Source organism: Amyelois transitella, chromosome 5, assembly GCF_032362555.1.
Source record: "Amyelois transitella isolate CPQ chromosome 5, ilAmyTran1.1, whole genome shotgun sequence".
Lineage (NCBI taxonomy): Eukaryota > Metazoa > Arthropoda > Insecta > Lepidoptera > Pyralidae > Amyelois > Amyelois transitella.
In genome coordinates, this window is record NC_083508.1 from 10,874,963 (window position 1) to 10,887,352 (window position 12,390).

The 12,390-nt window shown below is 41.8% G+C and overlaps 2 protein-coding genes across 5 annotated transcripts in view; one reads left to right on the forward strand and one right to left on the reverse strand.

The window, feature by feature from the left end:
• The window catches only part of LOC106134506 (CD63 antigen), a 515,731-nt gene that overhangs the window by 92,946 nt on the left and 410,395 nt on the right, over positions 1–12,390 (forward strand). The window lies entirely within an intron of this gene.
• The window catches only part of LOC106134507 (AP-1 complex subunit gamma-1), a 30,331-nt gene that overhangs the window by 4,468 nt on the left and 13,473 nt on the right, over positions 1–12,390 (reverse strand). For 2 of the 4 annotated variants that reach the window (XM_060944393.1, XM_060944392.1), the window contains exons 7-17: positions 11,438–11,533; positions 9,829–10,155; positions 8,899–9,117; positions 8,339–8,497; positions 7,684–7,771; positions 7,224–7,371; positions 6,714–6,800; positions 5,832–5,958; positions 4,614–4,712; positions 3,787–3,922; positions 297–1,403 (exon numbers count right to left, since the gene is read on the reverse strand). In XM_060944393.1, the coding sequence (XP_060800376.1) occupies positions 1,156–1,403; positions 3,787–3,922; positions 4,614–4,712; positions 5,832–5,958; positions 6,714–6,800; positions 7,224–7,371; positions 7,684–7,771; positions 8,339–8,497; positions 8,899–9,117; positions 9,829–10,155; positions 11,438–11,533 (1,734 nt within the window). In that variant the 3' untranslated portion in view covers positions 297–1,155. Of the gene's footprint in view, positions 1–296; positions 1,404–3,786; positions 3,923–4,613; positions 4,713–5,831; positions 5,959–6,713; positions 6,801–7,223; positions 7,372–7,683; positions 7,772–8,338; positions 8,498–8,898; positions 9,118–9,828; positions 10,156–11,437; positions 11,534–12,390 lie in introns of those variants that run through there. The other 2 variants (XM_060944394.1, XM_060944391.1) reach the window with 2 other exon arrangements.

The window sequence follows — 12,390 nt, forward strand, 5'->3', positions numbered from 1 at the left end:
AGTAACAGGAAGTCGGTCAGCGTGAGCGTCACCGCGTCCTTGCCCGCCATCTCCACGCGACTCTGTCCGGCCCGCGGGGTGCACAGACGTGCGCAGGCGCACAGTATACAGTTACCCGCGGCACGGCGGCCTGGAACAGGAAGTCGGCCAGCGTCGCCGCGGCGGTGGAGCTGGCGCGCATGGTGAGCGTCACCGCGTCCTTGCCCGCCTCCTCCACGCGACTCTGTCCGGCCCGCGGGGTGCACAGACGTGCGCAGGCGCACAGTATACAGTTACCCGCGGCACGGCGGCCTGGAACAGGAAGTCGGCCAGCGTCGCCGCGGCGGTGGAGCTGGCGCGCATGGTGAGCGTCACCGCGTCCTTGCCCGCCTCCTCCACGCGACTCTGTCCGGCCCGCGGGGTGCACAGACGTGCGCAGGCGCACAGTATACAGTTACCCGCGGCACGGCGGCCTGGAACAGGAAGTCGGCCAGCGTCGCCGCGGCGGTGGAGCTGGCGCGCATGGTGAGCGTCACCGCGTCCTTGCCCGCCTCCTCCACGCGACTCTGTCCGGCCCGCGGGGTGCACAGACGTGCGCAGGCGCACAGTATACAGTTACCCGCGGCACGGCGGCCTGGAACAGGAAGTCGGCCAGCGTCGCCGCGGCGGTGGAGCTGGCGCGCATGGTGAGCGTCACCGCGTCCTTGCCCGCCTCCTCCACGCGACTCTGTCCGGCCCGCGGGGTGCACAGACGTGCGCAGGCGCACAGTATACAGTTACCCGCGGCACGGCGGCCTGGAACAGGAAGTCGGCCAGCGTCGCCGCGGCGGTGGAGCTGGCGCGCATGGTGAGCGTCACCGCGTCCTTGCCCGCCTCCTCCACGCGACTCTGTCCGGCCCGCGGGGTGCACAGACGTGCGCAGGCGCACAGTATACAGTTACCCGCGGCACGGCGGCCTGGAACAGGAAGTCGGCCAGCGTCGCCGCGGCGGTGGAGCTGGCGCGCATGGTGAGCGTCACCGCGTCCTTGCCCGCCTCCTCCACGCGACTCTGTCCGGCCCGCGGGGTGCACAGACGTGCGCAGGCGCACAGTATACAGTTACCCGCGGCACGGCGGCCTGGAACAGGAAGTCGGCCAGCGTCGCCGCGGCGGTGGAGCTGGCGCGCATGGTGAGCGTCACCGCGTCCTTGCCCGCCTCCTCCACGCGACTCTGTCCGGCCCGCGGGGTGCACAGACGTGCGCAGGCGCACAGTATACAGTTACCCGCGGCACGGCGGCCTGGAACAGGAAGTCGGCCAGCGTCGCCGCGGCGGTGGAGCTGGCGCGCATGGTGAGCGTCACCGCGTCCTTGCCCGCCTTCTCCACGGAGAACACGATGCTGAGGCCGTTCTTCTCCAGCGCGTCCACGGATATTATTGGAGAATCTGTGAAAAAAAAAAAAAAAAATCGATTGTCCGTCAAGTCGGTTTAGGTACTGACGTTAGTTGAACGTGACAACATACATACATATATATAATCACGTCTATATCCCTTGCGGGGTAGACAGAGCAGGTAACAGTCTTGTAAAGACTGATAGGCCACAGTCAGCTATTTGGCTTTAAGATAGAATTGAGATTCAAATAGTGACAGGTTGCTAGCCCATCGCCTAAAAAAGAATCCCAAGTATGTAAGCCTATCCCTTAGTCGCCTTTTACGACATCTATGGGAAAGAGATGGAGTGGTCCCATTATTTTTGTATTGATGCCGGGAACCACACGGCAACGTGACAACGTCTTAAGAAAATATTGATACACCACATTCACTTTTCACTGCACTTGATACTCGACCAAAACATGTAAATCCTAGTACTATAAAGGCGAAAGTTTGTATGAATGTTTGTTACTCTTTCACGCAAAAACTACTGAACCGATTACCATGAAATTTGGTATGTAGGTAGCTGAAGACCCAGAATAACACATAGGCTACTTTTTATCCCAAAGTTCCCGCGGGATTGATAGGGTTTCCATGCGGACGAAGTCGCGGGCGGCCTCTAGTGTACTATATAGCATAGCAGCTGTCCACGGCAGACGCATCGCTCACTCAAGTTGGAGAGAGACGGATTTCGTCGGCCGATTGTGCGTCTTTGTCGCTCGTTCCGCGCTCTCGCTTGCACTTCAAGCCTTACATGGAACGCCTCAGAGCGAGGTAACGCCGCATGAGTCATGTTTTTTTCGTGCGTGCAGCCGGCTCAATCGAATTAGAAGACGTTGTCACGTCAAATAAAAATAATCATATTCCTCCTGGCTTTAGTGCCGGATTGGTTGAGTAGAATGTCGGTGGTCAAATTGGTAAGCTGTTCGGTTAAAATGCGTGATGCGCCGAAGGACACAGGTTCAAATCCCGCCTCGGCCAATGTACCAATGACTATTTTTTGAATACTAACCGATGTTATTACGGTGAGAAAACCTGCACCTTCAGACAACTTGATGTGTCATCAATCATGGATCCAATACAAAGGTTGCGGGGGTCAAATGGGATTCAGCTTCATGTAAGAACCTGACTCATCCAATCTAGGATCCATGGTCGAAGACATACCCCAAGCTCCTCTATAGAGTGGTGAGGATGCAACCGGGACTAAAGCCAGGAGGAAGAAGACTGTATCAAGTGAGAAAGTCAATTGAATTGTCCATCTCAATTTGGAGAGGAAATTAATAGCATTTTAAGCGCTATACTGAGATAAGCCGTGCCGTTTAAAAACCGTGTGGTTCCCGACACAAATACAAAAAATAATAGGACCACTCCATCTCATTCCCATGGACGTCGTAAAAGGCGACTAAGGGATAGGCTTACAAACTTGGGATTCTTTTTAGGCGATGGGCTAGCAACCTGTCACTATTTGAATCTCAATTCTATCATTGAGCCAAAAAGCTGAACGTGGCCATTCAGTCTTTTCAAGACTGTTGGCTCTGTCTACCCCGCAAGGGACATAGACGTGACCATATGTATGTATGTATACTTAAAGACTCTTTTTAAATAAAAATACAGTGTAAACTCCATTTAACGTCACTCGATTTAACGACAAACTCTCTAAAGCGTCGAAATCAATTGGCTTTGGTTGGTTTAGCTTGTATTCCATACAACGATTCAATCACATAGCGTTACACCCACTCTATACATATAACGACACATTTGAGTAATAAAAAGTAACTTAAGTTGCTAAAATTAGTAAAAACTGCGCACCTGTGTACATTTTTTTGTCGCTTTATTATCCTAGCCTAACAACTCGATTGTCGGCATCATTCATACGGAGCTTTTTAAGAAATTCGTTCTTTTGTTTACAAATTGGGATTGCTTGCACGTGTAGACCATGACTAATAAGTAGGAGCCATAGATTACGACGTTATTATATTCTTAGTTGCTCAAAAACTTTAAAACTGTAAACATGGCTAGTAAAAGAAAATCGATCTTTTTTATACACATAACTACTGACACTAGACTGAAATAGACTTTTTCTAATTTTGATTTTTCTTTTCATTTAACGACCACTCTCTATAACGCCATAAAATGCTTAGTCCCTTCAGTGTCGTTATATAGAGATTACACTGTATAATAAAACTAGAGGCCGCCCGCGACTTCGTCCGCATGGAAACCCTATCAATCCCGCGGGAACTCTGGGATAAAAAGTAGCCTATGTGTTATTCTGGGTCTTCAGCTACCTACATACCAAATTTCATGGTAATCGGTTCAGTAGTTTTTGCGTGAAAGAGTAACAAACATCCATACATCCATACAAACTTTCGCCTTTATAATAGTAGTAGGATAGATTACCTGGAGCTGGTGTGGGGGTGGGTTGCGTGGCGAACAGTCCGTCCAGCAGGTTGGCGGGCGGGTTGTTGTTGTTGGCGGCCGCCGGCGCGGACGGAGGTTCAGATAGATCTAGCCCGCTCAGGAGGTCTAGAATGTTCTGGAAAAATGGAAAAAAAAACATGTCAAAATCAATAACAACTTTGTTAAAAATAAACGAGATTTGAATAAATAACCATGAGTTTTATTGTAACAATAATGACACCAGCCGATTTTTTTTTTAAGAATAGACAAGCTAGACATAGACATAGACACAAACAAAAATTTCAAATTATACATTCAACAAACTTTTCGCTGTGGGGAGGCGCCAGTAGTACGCCTTTAACCATGTGACCCTGGATTAGGTGGGGTCAGGTTTATACACGAAGCTACTCCAGTCTTATCTCCACAACCTTTACACGGGAATCTATAGATCATGGTTACAATTCCAATTGCCTGGATGTGAAGGTTTGCTCACCTGATTTTTTCCTCATTAGAGCATCAGTTAGTCAACATTAGTAAATAATGAATCTGTTATATGACCACGATAATGCCGTGTGGATTCCAGCACTTAAAAATAGAACCACATCATATCTTAACCATGGAAGTCGTAAAAGGCGAATAAGGGATAGGCTTACAAACTTGAGATTCCCCTTGTAGGCGATGGTCTAGCAACCTGTCACTACTTAAATTTCAATTTAAAAATTTAAGCCATACAGCTGAACGTGGCCTATCAAACTGTTGGCTCTGTCTTCTCCCCAAGGGATAACGTGACTTTGTATGTATGTATCTAGGAAAATTTATAAACTTACTGCGTTAGTATTATTGTTGTCTGTAGCGGGCTGTGGATTGTGTTCCACATCGCCGTTCGTCAGGGCATCAGATCCGATGATCAGATCCAACAACGCGTCCTGTAATATGAAAAAAGATAAATTTTAATCATTGTCATTAATAAAGAATTATGAAACCAGAGATATCTGGGGTATAATTTTTTTCACAATCGCAGATATTTTCTACAACACTGACACGTGCTAAAATTTGGGTTTTTCAGAACTAAAGGTCTTATGTACAAGTTTAAGGTATTACTATACTGTGTTTATACGTAGTTTAGTACAACATATTCCTTATTTTAACGAGCGCGAATTGTTCTGTCATAGATTGCATGGTTTGGTAATTGACATGTACATTCATTTCATCGATTGCATGGTTTGGTAATTGACATGTACATTCATTACTTTATCGAAATAGATAAGCTAGGTTTTAACACAAAGCGACTCCCATCTGATCCCGGCAACCTATGCAGGGGAACCTAATCGATATTGGATCATGACTACACATCCAGTAACTTGAATGTGCATATTTTCTCACCGTTGCCGTGCCTTATGTTTTCTCTCACTGTAAAGCATTGGTTGGCATTCAAACTAATGTATATTAATTAATGTATGTTAATTGTTAGTCTAGTGGTCAGCGTGTTGTTTATTACGTTGGCGTTCGAGGTTCGATTAAATTTCTTAAACCTTCACCTTAATGTCACTAACAGTTTCTTGAAAATTGCATCAACGGTTGAACGTGACGCGAGAAACTCGTGGACAAACATATATACACACAAACAGGTCACACTGAGAACCACTTGTTATTTTGAAGGCGAAGAAGGAAAATTAAAAACATATCCTCAATGCTTTTTTGATTATGTTTTTACCTTTATTTTTTGATTGACTGGAAAAAATCTCAATTGGGATAACTCCGCCATTATGTACATATTCTTCTAAAATCCAATGACTGTTTTGAAGTTGTCATATTTTTTTTTTTATGCAATAAAGATTAATAGTAAAATTTGTTATACTATTATTAGTTAGTAAAATATTTACATACAAATAATATTATAAACGCTAAAGTTAGTGAATACGTAAACATAAATGAATAACCGTCACTCTTTCACTATACAAATACCACCGAACCCATACATTATCGAGACAAACTTTAGATTCACATAGCCAAAGACCGGGAACAGCCCACAGGGGCTTCAGTACCTGGTCGGGCTCTGCGCCGGCGCCGCGCGCGCCGCCGTCGCGCTCGTCGTCGCTGTCGGCGCGCGCGGCGGGCGGCTCCATGGCCGGCATGCGCTCCAGCAGCGCCGGCCGCAGGTGCCCGTACTGTCTGCGAACAACATGACAATAATCGGGTAAATATACACCTTCCTGGTGAAAGATATGGACGATAACACAATGATTGACGTACCTATTGAAAACAACATGACAGTAATCGGTAAAAAAAAACAACACCATCCTGATAAAAGATATGGACAATAAAACAATGATTGACGTACCTATTGAATAATAATTATTTACAAACACACATATAAACATGGCTATATCTCTTGCGGGGTAGACGGAGATAACAGTCTTGAAAAGACTGATCGGACCACGTTCAGCTGTTAAGAATAATGATGGAGTTAAAATATCTATATTTTGATATATTCCTATCACCTAAAAGAAGAATGTAAAGTTTATAAGTTTTAGTCGCCTTTACGACGTACATGGGAAAATGATGCAAGTAGTCCTGTTCTTATTCTATTAGTGCCAGAAACCACACAGCTCAATTACAAAAAGAAATAAATTTTGCGTTCACAGAGTTCCGAGCGACCGTGCACTTTTAACATGGTAAAAAAATTATATCATTATAATAAAAACAAAAGCTAATACCTCCTGATGTATGTCCGGAGAGGAGACAGAGATACGCCAAAACTTAAAATAAATATAATACATATATATTTTAAGCATGGATTCTTCTTTGTCTTTAATTGTTGTCATGGTTTATCTATTAAGAATCTTAATTGGATTTTTATATATATTTTCCATTCTTTCGTATCCAATGACTGATAGTCTTCCAAAAAAAAAAATGTAAATAAATACCTATAGAGTTGTGATAGCTCCACTCCTCTCTGCTGCAGCTCGATGTGAATGTGAGATCCGAACGTGTCTATTATGACGCGGATTTTACTGAAATACAACAAACAAATTATTAAAAATATATAACGGTTTACAAAAAAAAAATTTCTAATGTAGCCTAGGAAACGCTCTTTCTTACATAAATTCACCGACTATATAAATATTTGTTATGCCACTTTGAAATTAATCTACCACGCTGTCTAATACAGCAAGAACCCAATCGCGGGCGAAGAATACTGCCGCCGAATCAAACCCAATGAAAACTCAATAAAAAAAAAAAAAACTACCTAACTAAACAAGTACATAAAACTTAAAATCCAAAAACAAAATGACTGTTGCTTTTCTAGTGGAAAGTTCCATTCGCGGATTAAAATGGGGCGCTCTGATAGGCTCAACCACACAAATATTTTCGCGCCATACAAAATGGCGCAGTTGTATAAATACTACAAATTGGTGTATAATAAATATACTTACTCCTGACTGGGCTGCGTGGTGAATCGAGTTGATAGTTTGGCCAGAGACAACAAAAGATACTCCTTCGTCGTAATCGAGAGCTGAGTTGACCACAACAACTTCTGATAGATGTCGATCACGTACTCTTCAGAGGGACGAGTGAATTCGTCTGAAAAAAAAGATGACTTTTGAGCAAAATAAATTAATTGCCAGGTGAACCAATAAGACTCAATTTTGATAAGGTTTTTCTTTTCTATGGCGACATCACTAACGTCACACGCCATCAGCCAATCACAGCGAGAATACGACGCGCTCAGCCAATAGCAGAGAAGAGCTTGTGGCGACATCTCAAACGTGCCAATCAATGAGCGTATGTTAAATCGCGATATTAAACATTTCACGGATTGGTGATTCATCGCTTCCGCTATAATTTCACTTGCTGTAATAAGAGTTAGTCTTTTAGTATTTTTGCTGTCCTTACCGACTCCATCTTCGTCGACCATCGATATTTCGTCACTAGCTTCCGAGACGAGAAGATCTCCATACTCCCCAATGGTCCAAGCGGCGACCTGTAAATAATATTTCATTTTTTAAATTAAAAATATAAGTATAACTGGTTTTATATATTATTTATCTTATTATAGTATCGTTGAGTTGGAACCTCGTAATACAAGTTTCGAATTCATTTCTCAGGCTAACTCAATCTGTGTAATTTTTCCCATATATATTTATTTTGTAGTCTGAAGCGCCAGCATGGGATGATGACCGAGTGGTCATTTTGCACAGTTTAGAAAACTATTAGAGCTTGTGAAACATAGAATTCATATCGATATTAAATAGTGTTATAAATGGGGAAATATGTAGCGTTCAAAAGGTATTTATAAATAAAATTGCAACAACTTCTTTTTGGTTCAGTTAATCGTTACAATTACAAATTTATTTACCAAAGTTTTTAAAAGGGGCTTCGCTCCCGTGGAAAATTTAAACAAAAAGCCTTTTTTACTCCCGAAGGTCTATTCCATAACTGTGACAAATTTCGTGAAAATCAGTCCAGTCGTTATTGAGTTTGTTATTACACACATAAAAAAAAATTGTAATCTTTATCATTAGTCAGGATAAATGAAGAATGAACCGACCTGCACTAATGGTTGTTTCTCAGTGGCGTCTCCTTGCACGGCGGACCTTTCTAACGAACACCACAGTCTCATGGCCGCGTACGCTTGCCTAGAGCTGACTGCGGCCGATATAATCTGAATAGTGCTGGATACTGTGTCGTCACGAAGGTAATTGCCGGCCTGAAATTTTATAAGAAACATTAAAAAAAAAATTATTTAAACACCCATCTTTTTCCCTTCATTTATTGTTATAGAGTTAATTATGAACACTTTTCTTGTGGATGAAGCGTAGGAAGTATGCAGAGATCGTAGCAAGTGGAAAGTGGTAGTCTCTGCCTACCCCTCCGGGAAAGAGGCGTGATTTTATGTATGTATGAAGACTTTCAATAATGGAAAACAAACTTAAATTACAGCATGTTGTAAATAAACTACCGAGTTTTATTTTAACAAAACGACATGACAACAAAATGCTAACCCATCGCATACAACAAGAATCCCAAGTTTATTATTAGCCTATCCCTCAGTCGCCTCTCACTACATCCATGGGAAAGAACCGCGACACACGGCACTAAAAGACATACCTTTAGAAAAACTCTAAACAACGTGTCCAAATGCCACTTGTTAGACGGCGCGTATCTCTCTGCCGCCAAAACCATGGCGCTGGAGCAATGCGCCTTGAACTCGGGGTCGGAACGTTCTAGAAACGAGAGGAGCTCCTTCATCATGCTCCTGATGTTCTGACCGTTGACCAGGGCGAATGACAGCTCCATGGCCCGCCGCCTGATCGACACGTCGGGATCCTGAAATATTGTTAAAATAAATGATTGCATTATCATGTATGATTTGAAAGAGATGGAAAGAAAAAAGTTTTCTATGTAAATTTCATAACTGATATTTTTATTCGGAATTGGTTATATATGTTGGTTATACTTTCATTTCATAACCACACCCCGGATATATGAATGTGACGTAATTTTAATGAAAACATCTCTTTCTCATCTTCGCTTGAACGCCTATGCATGATAATGCTATGCAAAGGGTCTATTCAATATGAAAGAGTTAACGTGAATAATTCCGCTACTCATTTGTCCCTTACTTAAGTCTAATCGAGTGTTAATTACTTAGAATAATACATACATACATATAATCACGTCTATATCCCTTGCGGGGTAGACAGAGCCGGCAGTCTTTAAAAGACAGAAAGGCCACGTTCAGCTGTTTGGTATAATGATAGAATTGAGATTCAAATAGTGACAGATTGCTAGCCCATCGACTAAAAGTATAATCCCAAGTAAATAATATCCCTCAGTTGCTTTGTACGACATCAATGGGAATGTGATGTCGCGGTCCTATTCTTCGTTGCCAGGAACCACACGGCACTCACAATGATTAAATAATCAAATAGCTGAGCGTGGCCATTCAGTCTTTTCAGGGCTGTTGGCTCTGTCTACCCCGCAAGGGATATAGACGTGACCATATGTATGTATGTATGTATAATGATTAAAACCTACCTTTAAACACTCCAATATAGTGTTCCGATGTCTCTGCACAGCTGACGTGTCGACGTGAACAGTACGAAGCAGCGTGTTCAACGCCACGTATCTGATGTTCTTGTCATTGTTCAACAGGAACCTTCCCAGTATGTTGACGGCGAGCACTCTCAGACTGCTCTCACTCTTTATATCCATTATTGAGAGCACCGTCTCGTACAAGATGGTGTTGCCAACATTTTTGGTCGTCTCCGTGTTGGTGGCGACCTGGGCTAAGATGTCGTTCATAGCTTCGGACGCTTCGGCGTCGTTTTTGCCGAGTATTCTTAGGAGGCGGAGGATTTTTACCTGGAATTTTTAATACGTTAGAAATACAAGATTTATCTTTCAACGCAATGTTGAAAACTAAGTTTGAACTGTTGAAAACTGAACTGTATTTTGGTGAGATTTGGTTTAATTAACAATGATCCATCCAACCACGATGTAATCACGTCTCGATCCCTTCCGGGGAAGACAGAGCCAGCAGTCTTGAAAGTCTGACAGGCCACATTCAATTGTTTGGCCTAATGATAGAATTAAGATTCAAATAGTGACAGGTTGCTAGCCGATCGTCTTTAAGAAGAACTCCAAGTTTATAAGCCTATCCCTTAGTCGCCTTTTACGACATCTATGGGAATAGATGGAGCAGACCTATTCTTTTTTATATTGGTGCCGGGAACCACAAGGCATAACGATCATAATGTTTTCATTTTCACAAAGTAAATACTCACGTACAAAAGCGAGTGAAACTAGTTTAGAAATGTTATATTAAATCTAAAACACACTAAGATCTAGATTGAGTGTAGTGCAGTGAAACTCCTCTTTTCATTATTCGCTAGGAAGAAATAAAAAGTGTAACGAACTCTATTATTTACTAATTTACTAATATTATAAAGCTGAAGAGTTTGTTTTGTTTGTTTGTTTAAACGCGCTAATCTCAGAAACTACTGAACCGATTTGAATAATTCTTTCACTGTTAGATAGTCTATTTATCGAGGAAGGCTATAGGCTACATTTTATCCCGGATTTCCTACGGGAAACGTCAACAATGCAGGTGAAAGTTGAATGAGTCGGCCATCTGCGAGCTTTCCACGCGAACGCTGCGCAAACCAACAAAGATATAGTAAAACAATGTACTAAAGATGTGAAGTACTCATTTTTTGCCACAAAAAAGTCCGCGAGAGCATATATCTATCTCTTAAGGTTTACTTACAATAACCACTTTTATGTTCATTTTTTAAGATTATTTTTTCATTATAGACATAAGTTATTTTAAAACCAATTTTCTTAATTCAGTATTAATCCTTATCCAAATAAATATGTTTATTACTTTCGGCTTTTCATGTAGACTAAAATTGCCATTTACAGTATATAAATCAGACGAATAGGTTTTGAGATATAGTCGTTATAAGCAATTTGCAGCGAAACATTTAATACGGTGAACCAGCGTTCTTTCTAATACGCGACCGCCTGACCGAAGCCGACGAGGAAAAAGCCGAGGAGGATGTTTGCAAAAATAAATATGATGCCCAAAATAACTATTCCACGCGGACGAAGTCGCGGGCACAGCTAGTTATTTATTAAAAAATACCTGTAGGAATGGATCCGAAACACCGCTGACGTCATGCTCCGGCGAGTATCCCGCCAAAATGAGGTTTTTCAGTATCCTCACCAAGTTTGGAACGATCTAAAAATCACATAACACAATTAAAATCACAATTTAATAAATATATATAAAACAATAAATAAACGATGCCCAAATATACACACACAGAAAATATATATATTTGCGAAGCGTAAAGAAAATGAAATAAAAACATCGTTCATTAAATAATTTTTCAGGCGAATGCATTTCAAAATCAATAATATACAGTCTAACTAAATACTCGATTATGATTCCTACTTGGATGGTATTCGTACAAGGCATTTATCAGTTCCATACAACTGACAAGGCATTTTACAAGACAACAGCGCGATACGAACAGAGTTGGAAACCAGACGTATAAATTTTTGTATAAAATCAATTATCTTGTTTATTGAATGTCAGACTATCAAATAAGTATTATCAAAAATGTAGTTTGTAAAAATTTTTGAAGCTGTCTCTGATAGCAGCTTTTAAGTAACGCAATGTACAATCAACCGCATATCAAGTTACTCCGTATTTAATTCTAGAACTAAATACGGGGGTAGCAGTTTCGGTAGGTTGACGTGTTGTTGACTGTAACAACATACAGTATGTTTTTGATTTCAAATCATATCGATTATAAGAGAAATCAACGGCCGTTTGTTTCTAAAATGTACTCATTCTTTCGACCTGGTTTCCAAACCCTGGATAATTGGGATATTCAACAACAATGCTTAATCTAAAGAAAATAGTTTGCAACCCCAGTACTTATTAGTAACTTTTTGAATCTAAAATCAACTTGCTGAATCAACTCGTGCGCATAGATACTTTTTTACTGAAATAAAATAAAATGCTTGCAACCCCATTACTTATTAGTCACTTTTTGTGTGCTTCATAAACTCGTGCGCATGGAGTTTCGT